Source organism: Prinia subflava, chromosome 6 (genome assembly GCF_021018805.1).
Source record: "Prinia subflava isolate CZ2003 ecotype Zambia chromosome 6, Cam_Psub_1.2, whole genome shotgun sequence".
NCBI lineage: Eukaryota > Metazoa > Chordata > Aves > Passeriformes > Cisticolidae > Prinia > Prinia subflava.
Genome location: NC_086252.1, coordinates 13,736,636 through 13,755,345, shown reverse-complemented (window position 1 = coordinate 13,755,345; position 18,710 = coordinate 13,736,636). Strand labels below are relative to the sequence as shown.

At 44.3% G+C, this 18,710-nt stretch overlaps 1 protein-coding gene across 2 annotated transcripts in view; it reads left to right on the top strand.

The window, feature by feature from the left end:
* Positions 1–17,987, top strand: part of PARD3B (par-3 family cell polarity regulator beta) — a 392,276-nt gene extending 374,289 nt beyond the window's left edge. For both annotated transcript variants that reach the window (XM_063400372.1, XM_063400371.1), the window contains one exon: positions 13,321–17,987. In XM_063400372.1, the coding sequence (XP_063256442.1) occupies positions 13,321–13,675 (355 nt within the window). In that variant the 3' untranslated portion in view covers positions 13,676–17,987. The remainder of the gene's footprint in view (positions 1–13,320) is intronic.
* Positions 17,988–18,710: the final 723 nt, after the last annotated feature.

The window sequence follows — 18,710 nt, the reverse complement described above, 5'->3', positions numbered from 1 at the left end:
TCAATCCCTAGACCTTATGCGGTTTAAATAATGCCTCCTTAATGCAATGCTTTGTGTTACATACCCTGTAAATAATGTCAAGAAAGGTTATTTAATGATAATTTGACTTCTGCTTTGAAAAGACTTATTACTAATCTTAACCTGAAATCTCTTTAGTATTATTGAGGGAAATAAGAACCTTAATGACATTTGGATTTTGATTTCTTTGTATGAAGGGGTGGCAACTCTCCCTTCTCTCTCGTCACCAAACATCTGAAGCAAGCTCTGTTATTGAGAGATTGCTGCAGTGGTACTTGGTCTTACAGAGATTTCATCAGAAACATTTCCTTTTTAATGGACAATGGGAAATGTTCAGCTGTCCATTATTACAATTCTTTGTACACAGTCTAAAAATATAAATGGAAATTATAATTACATCTGTAATTTTGGGTCCCAGCTGAAATCACTTTAATCCCAATGTGAGGGGGGAAAAAATCAATACAGAACCCTTAGCCCTGGCCTTTTCCTCCTTAGATATTTTATTTTCAGTTGTACTAGTTTATACTACAAGTTTTATAAGTTTTTCAAGGGACTTGAGTATACAGAGACGATTTTGCATCCTCAAAATGGTATTGCTACTTTGTGCTTTTCTGATTTAGAAACTGTAATGATGTTCTTAAGTAATGGGTTATAGTAGCTGCTTGATATGATATATGTTTCTCTCTTTTACTTTTTGATCATTAAAAAGAGGGGACTTTGAAATGTTGCAAAGTTCTTTTAAAGAAAATCCTATTTTACTGGCAGTAGAATCACATATCTTTTTTTTTTTTAAGAGGAACCCAAGGCAGCATTAAAGATTTAACACTGAGATTTGGAAAAGATGTCTTTCTCAGCTCACCACAGGCTCTCTCTGCTCTATTGTGCTTTTTTCCTATGGGTTTCCAATAGTAGGTCTGTCAAGGTTAAATATTCTCATGTTTGGGGTTTTTTGGTATCAATATCTGCAGGTACAGAAATGTCATCACGTGTTTGTATTTCTGAAACCTTCACCTCTCTGCAAAACCAGGCTTAAACCAGTAGTTGCTTTTGTGTAACATCTGAGGAGGAAGGGAGAGGTTCTTTTATGCTGTAAGACCTTTGCAAACTATTAATTGTTCACGAATTGCAGCTTCCTCTGAAACATCTGGTTCTGGTAATAGTCCCAGACGTGGTGCTGCAGATTAGGGCACACTCCACTACAGTGTCCCAGTTGCCACACTTAATAATCGTGGATCTAGTATGCACAGAGCAGAGGTGTGTTGTTCAACCTGGCAGAATGTCTTATTTCTTTGTAATTACATGTATGTACCATTTTCTAGATCATGGGCACTCAAAAAGTAAAACATAAATTAGCAGCATTCTGGTCAGTCTTTGAATACCTGAAAGACACAACTGAAAAGGAATGTTTCCACTTGACGTGAGGCATTTCAGCAACCTACATTTAGTACCCGAGGTATTTATTTGCTGTCTAAGGCTGTCAAGCCTTAACTTCCTGATTTCATTCCAGGATACAGATGTTTCATTCTCTCCCTGCCCTCTCCTCCCCTTTCAGACACCATTCTATGCAAAAGCCTAATCTAAAGATCATTGAAATGCTTCCATTGACATCCAGAGCCTTTGGCTGGGCTGGATGAGGCTGAGCCACAAAATTCTTCATTGCATCGAAGTTATTCCCTCTTCTCAGTCTGATATCTAGGCAAAGCACAGATGTTTTTCTGTCTTTACTTCCTGCTGCAAAGTATCTTGATGGGTTTTTTATGAACTTGCCACTTCAAGTCTATCACACCACACATTCTGAAAATACTTGGAGAGATATTATAGTAGTGACCTTTATTGTTCATTAGTGAATCAGCAGCCTTGCTTACTGTGGCTTTAAATGAGCTATATAAATTGGTTGTTATTTTCAATGATGATTCCCTTGATTTGAACATACTAGAGCAAAGATAGTTGATTGATTCATTATGTAAAAGATTGTTTCAAGTTAGAGAGTGGTTTTATTTAATTTTTTCCCCCAGCCAAATTGAGACATGCTGTCTGTAATCTTGGCCAGGTTCTTACCACGTTCACACCAGGAAGCACTACTGCTTCTCTTTTTCTCACTGATGGCACACAGCAGCCTTCCTGGGTGGAGTAGGGATGCCTCTTTGATTGTGGTGCTGTTCCTTCTAATGTCAGCTGAAGCTGCTGACACTGTCGTGTCCTGCACATAAGATTTTGTTGCCCATCTTTGATACATGATGTATGTGTGCTTTCAAAAGAAATTACAGTCTATACCAGGTCGTGCTGTCCAAAGCCTCTCTCTGTCTCAGTGCTGGCTTGCCCCTACCCTATATTCCAAGTGCTGTGCTGTCACCTCTGTCAGCTTATTCCCAGCTATTAGCATTGCTTTGCCAAGGATGCTGTGTTTTGGTGTGTCTTTAAAGGATTTTCTTTTCTTTCTTCAGCTTGTGCTCCTCTTTTAGCTCCAGGATCCTGACATCTTCTGTTCTAGATACATGACTAAGCTGATAGAACTGTTACAACAGCCTGTACTTGCTCTCTCTAAAAGGTTGTTTTGCTCTAAGGTCTTTGCTGTTGCAAATTTCACCTTGTCATCTGTCATGCAGCACAGTGTGCAGATGGCACGGAAGTTTGTTTAGAAGCTACAAATCTCATTTAATTCAAGTGTTTGGGGGGATGCTCGTAGATCAGGGACCATGCTAGCTAATCCTGCTGTGGGTGCATGGTGCTGCCCCAGGCCAGGAATGCATGGAAGAAAATCACACAGATCTGATGATGTCTCATGTCACCTGGGACTCCTTGCTGGCACTGCCAGCGCTGGTGCTGCTGGCAAAGAAAGTGAAGAAGAGAGTAGTGGCCAGGCCAGGAGGGGGTAGTGGTAAAAACTTGGTGGGCTTTAGGAATCCAAGCCTAGGCCCTGCTGGAGGAGACAGAGGGGATAGAGGACAGAGAGGCAGGGCCTGCGGCATCTTGTGCTGTTGTCCTGTCCACCCATCTCCATCTTGTAGTCTGACATGATGACCTCTGACTTCCAGATTTGCTTAAGGAAACAACGTCCAGCAAATTAAATAGGGAAGAACTGAGCTCAGATGTGTAGGAAAGTCAGCGGTTATGTTGTCTTCACGTGAGAATGGAACATATTTGTGTATATCTATAGGCGTTAAAGCTAGTACCATATATATGAGTTAAAACTTCACCTAAAGCAGTTGGGAGCTGTATGGCGTGTTTCCTCCATGCTCAGTGGTTCAGGTCTCAAAGCAACCTCACAGTGATGTATTTGGTAGTGGTGCCATGTGTGAGTGTCTCATTCAAGCACAGCTGTTCTGCAGGACATCTTGAGGGGGTGTTTGCAGATTCTCATCTGTGTCTCGCTTCTCCAGAATCTGCTTCTGCTCCAGGATCTGACTGCCAAACCCTCTTCATCTGAGCAAGTCAACAGCCTGTCCCAGGCTGCTGCCTAAGAGAATGGCAGGGCTTTGTAAATAAAGGAAACAATTGAATGATAAGTTCACACTTCAGCACGCTGCTGCTTAACAACCTGATAACAGTTAATTACATACAGTATTTTTAAATGCAGCAACAGGGAGATAACTCGTGCAGAGGTGGAGCACAGGCCCTTGGGCCTCACGACCCAGGGTTAACCTCTTACTACCCGTGCACTTAAAGAGACTGGAGGCTGCAGCTCCCAGTGTCACCAGTTCGGAACTTTCACTGGCCAGCAGTGACTCAGGGTCATGCACGTAAAGTGCCTGGTAGGGGCAGGGGGAAGCTGTGCTCAGTTCTTAACCTTGTGGGCCCTGCTTTGAGAGCAGCCTGCGAGCTGGCAGGCAGAAGACGCCGGGTGGGAAGCGCGGGTTGTCTCCAGCAGAAGCACAGGTGGAGCGCGTCCGGCCGGCTCGCTGCTGGTGTAAGCGCAGGAGCCGGCAGGAAGGGCCGGGCGCAGACAAACAAACACAGCTGCGAGGGCGCCCCGGGCCCGCAGCCGCGCTCGGGCTCCGGCTCCCTGCGCACCGCGGGACCTTCCGTCCCTCCAGCCCCGTGCGACTGCGGGCCTCTCCCCTGTCATTTACAGCTTCAGGACAGCTGCTGTCAGAGCACCCGCAAAGTTTGTCGCTTAGTGCAAGTCTAATTAACTGATTTGCCTACCCAAATCTGGAGATTTACACATTTCCATCGAGAAGGCTGTAAAGTTATAACTTCGGCTGTTTATCATGCCCTGAGCCTTTAAAGCTCAGTTGTGAAAGGTGGTGTTTAATGGCTGGCTGGAAAATGGGTGGTTACCGGAGTGTTAATGGAGTGCGGCAAGCCAGGAAATGTATAATCTAATGCCTGTATAGAAATGAAAGGTTCTAACAAAAGAAAGTATTGGGGGGGAGGATGTACTTAGAGGCTGTTTGTGCTGCTTAGGAGAAAATCAGTACATGAGCAGTAGGGAAACAATGGGGACTGAAACACTGCCTGAAGAAAGAAATAAGGGCTGCTTGTTTTAAAGGTCCCTCTCACCCCGTCCCCCCCCCCCAAACAGCCATCCTTCTTCTCTGGCTCTTGAGCTTTGCCTTTGTTGCAAAGGGGGGAAAAAAAGAGTGATACTTCGTAGTGAGTTTAACAGAATGTCTGGACCAGAAAGAAACAAAATGAAGGAAAAAAAAATCTGCTATATATTCGTTTTTTACTGAAGCATGGTTTTACTACCCAGTTTGTGCCATTGGAGGCAGAATTGACAGCCATACTTCATCATGGCAGTGGGAGAAAGTGCTGCAAGGAATGCTTTAATTTAAATGAGAAATGCTCTAAGAGAAAAGAAAAGCCTAAAAGCTTGGTAATAACGTTAATAACCACTTCTTACAGGTTTTTACTAGCCCACTAAAGATCAGACAGCATGTTAAGGTCCCAGTGGCTGAATAGTAAAGACCTGGGTCCATATTATTATTACTTAGGAAGATTCTTTCAATGATTCCTGTTATTAGTTGAAAATCATTTGAATAGTACAGCTGAATGGTCAGCATGCTTTAACTTCATTTCAAATGAAAAATGAGAACAGGGTAGCATTTGAGTTTATGTATTTCTGAAAGCACTTCACAAAACCAGCGTGGATAACAGTAGTGCTGTGAATGGTAGGCAAAGGGCCGAGGTTTCTTTGCTGGGGAGGAGCTCTTCTGGACTGTGATCAATTCCTTCTGAAAAGCAATTTTGACTATGGCAGCAGAATTTCTTTAAAATCAAATTAAAAGCTCCTAAACCACCACAGACTCCTTAATTTCTACTCTGATAACCTTCAAAAAAGCAGAGACCTCCAGTTGGGGTTAGGATGAGGCAAAGGCATCCAGCCAGTATTTCTGGCTTTTGTGCTGCTGCTGCCCTGAAGCCTGTGTTGGAGTCTTGCCTCTGCATCTCGCTCCCTTCTCAAAGACTGCCCACTCTTGAGGGAAGCAGCTGGCAGGGGCAGCGGGGTCCCCCTGTCCCTTGGGAGCTGCCACACAGTGTGACAGTGCAAGTATTATCATAGCACAGTTTTCACTTCAGCATCTCACTCCACTGGTGGCAGTTCTGCTCATGTTCAGTACTTCTTTGTATTAGTTTAAATTTGCATTTAAATGCAAAATTCAACTGAGAAACCTAAACAGCTGCTTCTGTTGCTGGCTTAAGAGGCATATTTCCTTTAAAAAGAAGCTTTCTCCCCTCCAGAGTAACTTGGTCAGCTTCTTCTCAAAAATGTGACTCAGAAGACCAAAGGCCAAGAACTCTTTTAGTCTATAGGAAGGGCTTTTGGTCCTCACTGATCTGCAAAACAAAAGACCAAAGGGACCTTAAAATCGCAGCCAGGTCTCTCCCCAACGGAGCATGGGGGTTCCTGAGCAACAAGCATGACTGCTTAGCATTGAGAGTAGGTTACCAGTGCCCAGAGGTTAATGACTCACACGGCATTATGTTGTGCTGAATAATGAGTAACATCTGAAATGACACATGTTGTAATGACTTGCTACTTAAAGTACCAATCTACTTAAGATCCCTTTAAGCTTGAAGAGATCACAGAATAGCGATGTCTTGTTCAATAGGTGCTGCTTTATTTTATGCCTTCTGGTAGAAAAGATGTACCATGCCTGAGAGCATATGAACAAAACAAGTGAGGAGTTGAGTAGGAAGGATTATTGCACTAGTTGTTTTGAATGCTTTTTTGGCATTTATAGAGCACCAGCTAGCATATTTCGGGTTTTGTTTTTGTTGATTGGAGGGCTTTAATCCTGGTTGTCACACTTCCTATACTTGTAGGTTGGATTTAGGGAAGGAAAGAAAGAGGAGCTTTGCCTGCAGCATGAGATTATCAGAAACTGGTCTGAGATTTGCTGTGGAAAATAAACTAATGCTGGAGCAAAGCAGCAACACTGTCTTATGGTTTGGCTGCTGATGGGAGTTTAATTAAATGGTACTCTAAATTCTGATGTTAACCAATCTGTGACATAGTTTGCTCCATTAGGGATTGAGAACAGTCTATTTTCTTGCATACAAAATAAGTTGTATTTAAAGTTTTAAACCTATCAGACACTGCTTGCCTATCTTACAGATGTTTCTGCAGTCTCTCCCCTGCATGGAAAGCTAGTATGTGACTAAACTGTACCCTTGGTCTTAGATGTAAAAGCAAATGTGACACTTAAATGTCTCCAATTGCTAAGAATGGCCCAGGGAGCCGCTGGGGCCCAACACCTCAAAATGTGGCCCTCTGCAAACAGTAAAGGATTTAGTTCTGCAACTGCTTTAAGGCTGGACTTCAACTAGAGAAATATAAACACGTCTCTGCATTTACCTGCTACGATTATGGTGCTTTAACTGTTTCTAAATGTTTTAAGCTGTAATATTGGAGAGAGAGAGAAACTGTGCATATAAACTCCTCTGTTCAGGCCAGTTAGCACCACTTTAGACTTTGCAAAACTGTATGCAAGGGAAGAGAATGAGGTCTGCCTGCATGGCATCTGAAATGTATTGCTCGAATTTCAAACAAACTTATAGGGACCCATCCTTCTCTAAACCAAACAGGAATTCTTTAAAAAGGGAGGAGATTCTTCCCCTTAAAGAGATTCTTCCACTCATACACCCACCACTCACACGGACACAGACACACACAGACACGCACACACACCCCCACCTTGAAATGCAGGTCATGAAATGATCATTATTTTTATGGGTCTGCAAAGCCTGTAGAAGTCAAAGCTGTGTAATATACATTGCAGAGTGTTCTGCTAATCCAGTCTGACCGCAGTCGTGCCTGGCCCAGGGAAGAGGGTCTGGTAACAGAAAACCTGACACTGAAGGAATTCCAAACACAGTCCTCAAACTAAAAACAGCTCTCTCTGCATGGCATGTGCTACATGAGAGCCAGGGATTGTATTCGTTTACATTATCTGATTTTTCAGCCTTGTATTGTTGATAAAAGAACAGGAGAAGGAAGCACCTCCACCAGCTCAGCCCATAAATAAAGTGTGTATGGTGTGTTTGAGGTCAGTATGACATTGCTAGACATCTGCCTTCTTCTGAGGGGCACAAGCCTCTCTCACAGACAGCAGCCACTGAGCATTAACTTGTGCTGCAGATTCTTCCCAGCACTAAGACACCAAATTTGATTCCCAGTGAATTTTAAATGCAAACCCTTTCTTTGGCTGTGGGAAGTATTGATCTGAAAGGGCAAAGAATATTTATTATAGGATTATCTCACCTATTAAGACACAGACACCGACCTTAATGCATCTCAGTGATTTCTTTGAAATTTGCAATGATTTGAAATTTCATTAATTTATTTATTTCATGTTATATGCATGCTGAATATTAAGCAACAGCAAGTTCTTAAAGCCACTGACTACAAACAGTGCTGCAGTATCTTTAATACTGTATCTGGAGAGATAGGCACTACATGATCTTTCAGTTAATTGTTTTTAGTGTTTGTTGAGATGCTTTATAAAGACACGGTGTAATGTATTTGATACTTCAAGATTGTTTGTTTGCATAATTTAATTCTTACATCAGCTTCTCTTTTCTTCTTTAAAAGTAGATCCTCCTGGCTGAGAGCAAACATCACAAAATCACACTGCATACAATGGAGTTCTTCAGTGAGAATTTGGACACAGATAGGATCTTGTTGCTTTCTCCTGTTCTTTAATCACAGCCTGGGCTGTCTGATGCCATCACCCAGAGTCTCAGAATGTCTTGCTTAGACATGAAAGAGACTGCAGCCAAATGTGGACTTTCCATTTGCTACTTAGTCTGTGGCTGTCTTTGAAGTTTATTTCAAGAAGTACTCTCTAACAAAGTAAGAAGGGAGGTTTTCATGTGAGATTATATCCCTTGCAAAATATTCCCTTAGCAGCAAGGAGGAGATAGTGATGTAAGAAGAGAACATTCCCTTCCTTGCTTTTTACCAGGTACTAAGAGGGTGACCTCTGTGACTCTCCCTATAGAACAGAGGGAAGAAAAACCCTTTGTCACAATGAAATCCAAACCCCCAACGTGATGGGGCACAGCACAAGCAGTTAGACCTTCATTTTGCTTTCCTTTCCTTTCAGATAGCCCAAGCACATATCTCGAAGGATGTTAAAGGTGACCTGCAAATGGAGGTTATCAATGAAATGCAGTAAACCTGAAATGTAATTTTTTTTTCTGATTGTTTTTTTTGAAGCATCAGCTATTTATGCCAGTCTATGCTGTAAGATTTTCCACAGTTTTGAAGAATTACTAAAATGGAGGTTAAAAAAAAAAAAAGGAACTACAGAAAGCAAAAAGTATTTCGTTAGGACTTTTAAAACCTTCAGATACCTGTGACTAAATAACATTTTGGGTAAAATAAGTCTTACCTAAATATTCCAAATCCTGCGGTTCAATTTTAAATAACCCCAGAAGCTCTTAAAAATTTTGCATTAAAGCCAGAAAATACTATAATTTTTGTGCTTGGAAGATAAATAAAGCAGAGATAGAAAAACAAACCTGCTTTAGGCTGTACTTGTCATAGAGAAAATAACAACATGTTAATTGACTATCAGTCATAAGTTACCTACTTTACTGGGACAAGGCTATTTTGTGCTGTTAATGCTCAAAATGGATCACAGTTGTGAAACACTTTAAAAGATAAACTGGTAGAGCTGCAAACCAGCATATGAAGTGAAACACGTTCACAACCGTCTGTGTGTGATCTGTAATTTCTCTGCAGGGGAAGGATGATGAGACTCTGCTTCCTCAAAATAAAGCAGACATTTTAAGGGGCACGTTGTGCATGACATTTTTGAAGAGTGTTTTCACACTGCGCCACCAGTTTCACTCCTTTGTGGAACCTGGTGCTTCTCTCTCCCTTGGTTCAGCTGCTTCCTGCAGCAACAGCCTCTGCATTTAGCTAGACCCACATCCATAATGCCCTTTCCAGTGGGACCCAGCAGAGCTGAACCACCAGCAAAACCAGTTTGTGAGCTCTGAGATCAGTTCCTTCCCAGGATGTTGTGTCAGCTTCCCTGCCTTCTGCCTACCATTAATTGCACTATATCCCCAGGTCAAACAACTGGCCAAAAATCTGGAAAACAGCTGACGGTCAGAGCAGCTCCTACTCAGCATGTCCTCTCAGAGGGCACGCTCCTGGCCTGGTTCTTTTGAGTGGCTGGACCTGCTTGACCCAATTTGTGGATTTTTGATCACTCCCCTGGGTCACTGATTTTCCACTTGAGGTTATTGGTTTGACCCCCACACCATGGGTCACTTGGGAGGTGTGATATGGCCCTGTGAACTCTGAACTCATCAGAAGCCAACAAAAACAGTGAGAGAGAGAAGAAGAATTTCATTAGGACCTCCTCAGAGGTGGCAGTGTCTGCCAAGGGAAAAGGTAGGAGTTGTTTTCGTTCTTGCAGAAAAAGCACAGCATCTACAAGGGACTGGCAAGTAGAAAGTGTTTGGTTTGGTTTGTTTTGGCAATTTCTTTAAGGATAAACAACAGGATATACTTTTACACTGTGGGCTATCGAGTGAGAAGAGTGTTGGTTCAGAGGATCTGTTCTCTTCCTACTGGGAACTGCCCTCCATCACTGACTCATTGCTGATGGTGACAGCATTTCTGCGGCCAGAGCTTGGTATTTGCAGTTGTTTCTTCTACATTAAAAAGATTAACTTTCTGATGGTTAATTTGTCACACTTGAGGAGGGAGGGGCAGTTTTCTCCTGTTTTTTAAGACTGGTCAGATAGAGGTTCATGGAGGCTCCATAGGCTGGTTGGTTGCACTATGAGCAGTTCCCTGAGAATAAACTTCACCAGCCATGGATGGTAGGAAGAATGAATCCTCAGGAAATAACTTTGCTTCAACTTGCTGTGCTGGTCATAAAAGGGAAAAAAAGTGTTGTCATTGTAGCTTGTGTATCTCAAGTTAACACCCATTGGGATCACTAGGGGAAGTGAGCTGGAGAGTGTGGAGCAGCCATGAGTATATCTTTTGCAAAACTTTCCTCAGTCATGCTGCCCAGAGTCAGCCTTTTGAACAGTGACCAGTTTCCCAAGGTTTTACTCAGGCAAAAGTTCTGCTAATCGTTGGCTGGATCACTGCTTGTACTATCCCCAAGGCTGCTAAAATAACTCACATACCTTCTGTCTTCCTGAGGCTTTCCTAAAAGTTTCGTGTGAAGCGGATTCCTGTCAGGTCTCAGTGTACAACCTGTCCTCCCAGCTGCTAAGGCATGACTCTGGGCAAGACACTCAAGAGTTACACCACCTATGGGTGTCGCCTTCAGAGAAAGGAAACTGGTGCTGACAGTGAACAACTTGGGGTTTTATCTTTTAAAGAAAGATTTTGCTCTTCCCACATGTTCTTCTGCAGTTTGTCTACACAGCCACAGATGGTGTTAAGCTGTATGTGAAGTGATGGTGGATTTAGTCAGCCAGGAGAGGTAACAGCAATGGAGATCTGATGGCATTAGCTCAGGCAGCTTGGGGCCATTTCTGGGGTCTGGCACGCTTTGATTGCTCAGGCGCCTCTTCACAGCACAGTCCCGGGCCAGAGCAGCCTGAGTGCACAACCCTCTACACAGTCACAGCTTCTGTGGCAGCAGTGTCACACTGATTCCTAAAACTGGACTGGCTGAGCTTTCCTGGAAACAGCTCTTTGGGCTGGATGGCAGAGCACTCCCCTCTTTTTTGCTGCACCTTGCAGACCTCTGGTGTCACTTGAAGCATGAGTTGTGTATTGGAGGCTCAGTATGTCATGCTGGTGGCTCAGTCCTATTCTCAGCCATCATTTTGGTGCCAATTCATCTTGAATTTGCTTTTTTAGAGTAATTCAATTTGCAGTTAGAGCTCTGTCCAAAAGCTACCACTGGCTTTTCAGTGAATTCTGGATCAGGTTCCAAGCTCAGTCCTTTTTTAATGTGATCCACAAGAATTTCATTGATGATAGCTGCTGATGAGAACACCTTATAAAAACCAATGTATGGGATTTTGAGTATGATCCTTATATTAAAAGGTGATGGGTGTAAGTTTGACCTTTGTTCCTGTTGGTGTGCTGCTTGACACAAAGCAGTTGTGTTCCTACCATTGCAGGGCCTTTTATGATTGGAAGTATATTTTTGTGCACAGAGACATTAAAGCTGAGTGTGATGGGACTGACTAGTGAACAAACCTTGATGCAGAAATATGTGCAGCAGCTCTTAGGCCTGCTCTGGAAATTAGGCTTTGTTGCAAGGCGTAGGTGTGTGAGCAGCGACAGTAATTGTCTCAGTACGTTTGGTTAAGCGTGGTTTGGTATCTCAGAGGGTGGCTTCAGGCCCTTCAGCACTTTGTCTGGACTGTCTCACCAGGAGGTGCGGGGGGGAAGCTGGGAGTGCCTGTCTTTTATAATGTTCTGTTTTTAAATCAGAAAGTCTCAGGGGAGCATAGGGTCCTAAAAGTCCAAGGCCTGGAATGCTTCCTTTTGCTCTTTCCATTTTAAACAGGAAACATTTGCACTAAGTTATTCCAGGAGGAGAATTGTAGGTTCATTTCAAGGCAGATAATGTTTGTTCATTGCCTGTGTCCGTGATTTACCCCATGGGCTTAAATGAGTGCAGCAGAAAACCACATGTTTTGTTTTACTACATGTTAAACAAGTTCCAGCGGAGTCTGGGAGCCCAGGTTAAGAAAGAAGGAGCATGCTTGTAAAATCTCTGTGTGAACAAGAGAGTCATTGACAAATTTTGAACACCTGATCTGCTGTACCAGTATGATGACTTTTTTCATAATCTGTGCAAAGTATATTTAAACAGTTGATGAGTTCAATCCCAAAGACACAGAGCAGGTGTAATTGATTTATACTTCCAGCCCCTGTTTTGGGACAAAACTCTGTCTTCTTACCTAAGCTCTCATTTGCAGAGAAGCTTCCTGTGCAGTTAATGAGAGGTTTTGTCCAAAGTGCAAAGACATTTGCAGTCAGACTGGCAAAAACTCCTAATTAAATTGAACTTTTGGGGATGCCTTGGTGACATGTCTGTGAGAACAATTATTTTTGCCGTTTCAAAAGTATCACAAGTTAAGTTGTACTAAGAAAAAATATCAATGCTTCATTAGTGCAAATCATGAAATTAAGATGCAGAAGGCTACAGAGAGGGCTTTGTGGCACATCCTCGGGGATGACACATTCAAGTGTTGCTTTTCACGTGAACTAGGGCTTGTGAGATCCATACTGATACAGACAAGTTACAGAGCCGTTGTAATAGCAGGCCTTTTAGATCACAGATTTTTTTGAAACCTCATTGGCAACTTGCCCATTAAACACAGGTATTGTATCCTGACATCCCTAGTGTTTCTTCCCCAGTTTTTCCAACTATGGTGTTTGGAAAGTTTTACAGGCTGACATATTAGGACAGAATAGTGGGAAATAGCCTGGAAAGCGTGAATATTTGTGCATGTAAAGCTTATGGGATTTGCAGACTTGCAGACCCAACTCATCTGTTTATCCTCAGGCTAGATAAGATTCAGTCAAACATGCATTGTTTAAAGGAGCTTTGTTTCCATTATGGCAAATGGATCACAGGAGACTGACTTTGGGAGCTGAAGGGCTCCAGTGCTCCCCCATTGTAAAAGGGCTGTGATGTGTGCTAGACCCTTCCTACAGTGTCCTGGATGTTACAGACTTTTGTAGCGTGCAGGTGGGAAGCTTGTTATCCTTCAGAAGTGCTTTTCATTCATCAGGACTTGTCATGCTTGAGGTGGCATTTCCTCTCCCAAAGTAAACATAGATTGTATGTACAATAATATATCACTGGGCTAGCAGACTGCGTTTTTATGTGCTTTATTATGTTTTTTCCTCCTCAGGCGTGGACCTGCAGAGCCACTAGAATATTTAACAGGGCCACGAGTAATGTACAAAGAGAGAGATCTTCCCTACTACCATGGAGGACAGCCCGTTATCCACCCATCCAAGGGGAGCTACGTCCGCACGCCAGACACAAGAGTGGCAGACCTGAGGTACGCTCAGTATTACCCAGCCCAGCCCATCCCAAACCAGCACAAAGGACCCCTCCGGCAGGACGTGCCGCCTTCCCCTCCGCAGCCCCACCGAGCACCGGCCTACAGTGAAATCATTCGGCACCGTGGCCCCAGCCCCGAGCGGTACCGGTACCGGCCGCAGGAGCCCAGGCAGAAGAACCCCATGACTGCAGCTGTGTAGCCGTGCACTGCACCTCGGCACGGCCCGGAGGAGCCGTCGGGCATCGTCCTGGTAGAGCTGTTCCCAAGCGCAGCTGCCTGTAAGAATGGCACAGCAGACCTGGAGTCGTTCTTACTGAGCTGGGCTCAGCGTAGGTGCTTTCTAACAGGCGAACTAAAGCCGCGTGAGGTACGATGTGTTTTCAGTATGTGAGGTACCAGACAGTTGAGTGTTTTTTAATTCCTTTCAAAAATAGAAAGTGGCTGCTGGAAATGAAACACAACACTTAATACACCTCAGGGCTATTTACTGAATCCAGTTACACCTTTACAGTACATAGCTGTCTGTGTAAGGGCAGCGGAGTCACTGGAGTTTCCTTCAGAGTGCTGCTGTAGAGCCTTTTAAGTGAGAACACAGCATGCAGTACGGACTTCTTGCAGAGCTGGGCATCTTGTGTATCTAATGCGTGGTCGTGACAAGGGACTGCCACAGAGACAGTGGCCACATCCAGGCACGTCCTGACCAACAGTTCTGCTTTAAGGATGCTGCAGTTCCAGATTTGTGATCTGGCCTCTGTCTTCCTCTGCCTTTTTGGTGGTGGCGACATTTATTTTGTAGCCTTCACTGTTTTGATGTTTGTGTATCAAGAGTCTTCTCTTATTGCACCTGCTGCAGTTGGAGTAGGGCAAAAAGCCTTATCCCATGTGCTTGGGCAGGCTCACAGAGGACAGGCAGCCACCTGAGAACCATGTCTGTGGGGGGGAGTGTGTGGTTGTGAGTGTTGTTAGTTATACAGTGTGCAGTCCTTACATGTAAACGCTGGAGACCAGATCCTCAGCTGCTGTCAGGAAGTGTTATTGAGGGGTTTCGGTGGAGCTGGCCTGTAAGGAAGTGACCAGGGAGGTGACTATGGGCATGGACTCTATAATTCATATTAAGTTACTGTGTCAGGTGCTGCCTTGCCCATCAGGGCAGCCCGTTCGTGGCCCACTCCAGGCGGTGTTGGAGCCAAGTGCCTGGCAGCAGCGTGCCTGGCCTGGCCAGCCCAGCACCGCCAGAAGGCTCCTGTGCATGGGGGCCTCCCTCAGTCCACGAGGGAAGCTCAGCCTCGGGCAGCGCTGCTCCGTGCCAAGTGCCAAACTACTCGAGTTCCTGCAGCCAGAGGCCATCAGGTCAGTGGGGAAAGGGGCTTTTCACAGCAAGGGGTGAGGGAAAAGACAAGGAAAGTAACAGGAAGGGCTTCAAGACCCTGGGGGAAGATGTGAGAATAGCTGTGTGTAGCAAGTTATCTGCAGCAGTGCATAGGAAGAGAGAAGGTGTGAGTGGGGAGGGGGTGTCAGCAGCACAGCAGAGCCGTGGTGGGGGGACAGGGTGGTGGGGTACGTGCCCAGTTCTTTGCCCCAAACAGCCTGGGTTTGCTCTGCAGCCAGGAATGTGTGTCCCCAGCCACAGGGATCTGCACAACCTGATCCAAGAGGGCTCTGAGTGCTCAGAGATCTGTCTCAAGGATTTTGTCACAAGGAAACCATGCAGTATTGCAACCTAGAAATATGTTATTTCCAAGTGTCCTTAATTCCTTGACTTCTGCCTTTTGGGAGTGTCACTAAACCTCCTCTCCTCATCAGGAAAAGACTGTGACCTGACCAAGGATTAAGCATAAGGATTTCTTTGATGTCACTTTGACACCTTCACTGTGCAACATATTAAAACATAGATCATTTCCCAGGTGTTAAATACCACCAGGAAGGTTTGTCCTGCTAGGAGTGTGTCCTGCCAGCCAGTAATGGCCCTGATGAGAAGCAGCAATTAATCCCAGCCTACTTTCTTCTCTGCTGATGGTGCTGGTTACAGCCTGGCGTAACCCTCAGGCACAGGGAGCGCTTGCACTGCCTGAGTGGCTGGCAGGCTCTAGTGCTTGCATTCCCACCAGCCTCCACCCACCAGTAGGCTGGGAAGCAGGGGAGAGGAGACAGCTTTCCGTGGTGGGGGAGCACCTCCATGATTCACATAGAGGGCTGGACTCCCTGGGGCAGGGGCAGGCACAGCTCTAAATCCAGTCAGGAGGAAGCTTTGGTGGGAGGAGAGAGGAAGAGGAATGCAACTGATTATGAAGCAAGGGCGTTTGGTTCTTGCTCCATTTCTTTCTGCCCTCTTCCCTAGTAATGTAGGAGGGAAAAACCTCTGGAGGGAGTGTTGGGTGTAAAGCTGGATGTTTCTCAGTACCCTCCATAAATAAGGCGCATTCCCCAAGGAAACTGTGCCTGTCATGTACGTGCTCTGCACAGCCTTGTACTTCTCTCAGAAAGCTTCAGATGCTGTAGGATACTCAGCCAGGACTTGGCAGCCACAGGATAGCCGCTGGTGTTATAAAGGGCTGTTGAAAGTGAAGCAAAAACAAATTAAAATACTTTCCTTTCCCTCCTTGAAATATAACCCCTGATACATTTGATCCAGCTGTAAAGAAACTAATGTTTGCGACAGTGGCTTTATCAAGCCAGGCCACAATTAAGAACAGCTCTGAACATAAGCTACTGCCTTTGTAAATCACTCTCAACTAACCCTTCAAATGGCATCACAGCACAGTGAACAGAACTTATTTACAATATTTCATGAGTCAGGGCCAAATAAAATCTGGATGGAAACAGCTCCTGGGTTATTTATAGCCTTTGAGGGACCTGCCCAATGTCTCCTCGTAACCTGAATCTTTCCTTAAGCGCTCCCCATGACTGCATCGGCTCCACTCAGTTGAGGCAGACAGATCAAACAAACACCTTCTGAGCTGTTAATCTTACCTTACCCAACAGGTTATTAACTGATGCTTCTGCTCAGTAAGCAGAAATCAGTAGAGAGCTTCTTCCAATCAAAAAAAAAAAAAAAAAAAGTGCTATAAGTATAATATATGGATGCATCCTACATGTAAGGAGCGAAGAAGGAAAGAATAGTGTGACCTAGCTGGGGGAGCAAGACCAAAAAGTATTACAGAGCATCTCATCAATCTCTGGTGCCATTGTTCTGGGAGAAAATTGCCATTTCCTGATTTAATATCTGGTAGAAGTACAGTATTTTCAAAAGTATAATGTGTAACTACAGTATATATAGTCAGCTTTTCTGCAGCATAAAATGTATGATTTTAGCACCATATTGTGGAAAAATATGTACCGTGCAGAATTCACGAGGTGCTACAACTGACGGTTGAAAATACACACTTGCAAAATCCAAAAGAGCCGTTAAGTAACAAGTTGTTCTTTTCCCATATGTCCATATGTTTGGGAAAATTATGAGTCTGAAATGCTCTTGACACGTAATTGCCTCGCACTCCCTCATCCAAAATGTGCCAGTCCAGCAGTAGAGTTACTGACGTGGTGGGTGTGAAGGGAGAGTTGGGTTTGCCACAGGAGCAGCCCTGAGTGTGTGTGTGTGTGTGTGAACAGGCATCAGGACTTGGGGAGAGAGCCCCGCGCTCACGTGAAGCTGAAGCTTTGATTTCCTGAGCTGGTGGCGTGCAGCCTGCATTTGGCTCTGGCACAGGGCCAGCCAGGCCCAGCAGTTGAAAGATTAAGAGATAGAAAAAGAGCCTGTGGATTTTCTGAGTGACCACCCACTAGTGAGCCATGATCTTGGCCTGTGAGCCGACATTACCACTGTGATATATTATGATGCAGAAGTCTCTAGGCGCCCCTCGAATGCGTAGAGAAATATCAACTGCCCTTTGTGGGGGAAACTAAGCATAGAAAAGAAGAAAAAAAAAGGCTCTTGCCTTGAAAAAGTGCACACAGTCCTGAATTCCAATTCACTCCAGCTTCCTGATCTAGAAATCGCTTCACATGCTGCCTAATTTTTTTACAGATGAATTGTGCTACCTCTTCCTCCCAGCCATCACAGATTTGTTTATCAGAGTTAGTGCTGTGAGTGAATCCTAGCGACTGCTCTGCCAGGGCCCCATCCTGACACTCTGCTCTGAGCAGGGGCTGCTTTGCACTTTCAAAAGGCCTCAAAAGACCTGTGCTCCCCATCACAGTTGTCCTGCAGGGTCCTTAAGCCTTACATGCAAAATCAGAAGTGCTATTCACTATCTCTGCATAGGAAAGAAGGCTTTGTAAGACACTATTCTGTTACTGTGAGGAGAGAGAGGTACTTGTGATCCTGAAAATACCTGTGTGTTTAAGTGAAACTGATTTAAAAATCATGTGTGATTGTTTGGGGGGAGAAATTCAACATGTAATTTGACAGGTTTTTTCTAGTACCACGTCAAAGATTTTGATCTTTTGTTACATATGGCTATATAAATTTTACCTGGTTTATTTTGCATTAAAATAAAGGCTTTAAGACTATATATGATTATGTACTTGTATGTAGAGTCTTTCCCTTCTTTGTGTCTACAAAGTCATCCTCAGCCATGGATATGATTTGATATTAGAGGATGATACATGATCAAGCTGGATCAGAATTGGTAAGATGACTTTTTCAACAAAAAAAAAACCAAAAACACAGCAGCCACGTGCTGCTTTGTAGAAAAAAAAAAAAAGCATCCCAAGACTTCACTTGATTCCATCTCAAATCTGCATTGTCTTCAGTTGTATCACCTGAATCCTGCCTCTATACCCCAGAACTGAAAGGAAGAGCAAGAAAGAAGTCCCTTGCCAGCGCAGAGAATTTCAACTGAGGCAGCTGCATGTTCATTGCTGAAGTTCCCCAGGCAGCTTCATCTCAACATGGAGCTCTGCTCTTGCTGGTGGTACCAGCCAAGGTGTTCTGCAGCCTGCAGCAGCTGCCAGGTCCAACCACCTGAGAGGGCTGGAGACCCCTGCCAGAGATTTGGGATGCCGTGAAAGTTCTGAACAGGCTTTTCACATGAGGTACGTTGGTCATTTAACTGAAGCTGGTAACTCTCATTTTCACACATTATGCACAACCACAGATCTTTGTAGGATCAGGCTGTGGGTTGCAGTGAGATTCAGGCAAGAGTGTTATGTTAGGTGGAGTAATATTCAAAATAGATACTTCAGTGAAAAGGCATTAGTACAGGGAGAAGGAATAATGATGCCTAAGATGGAAA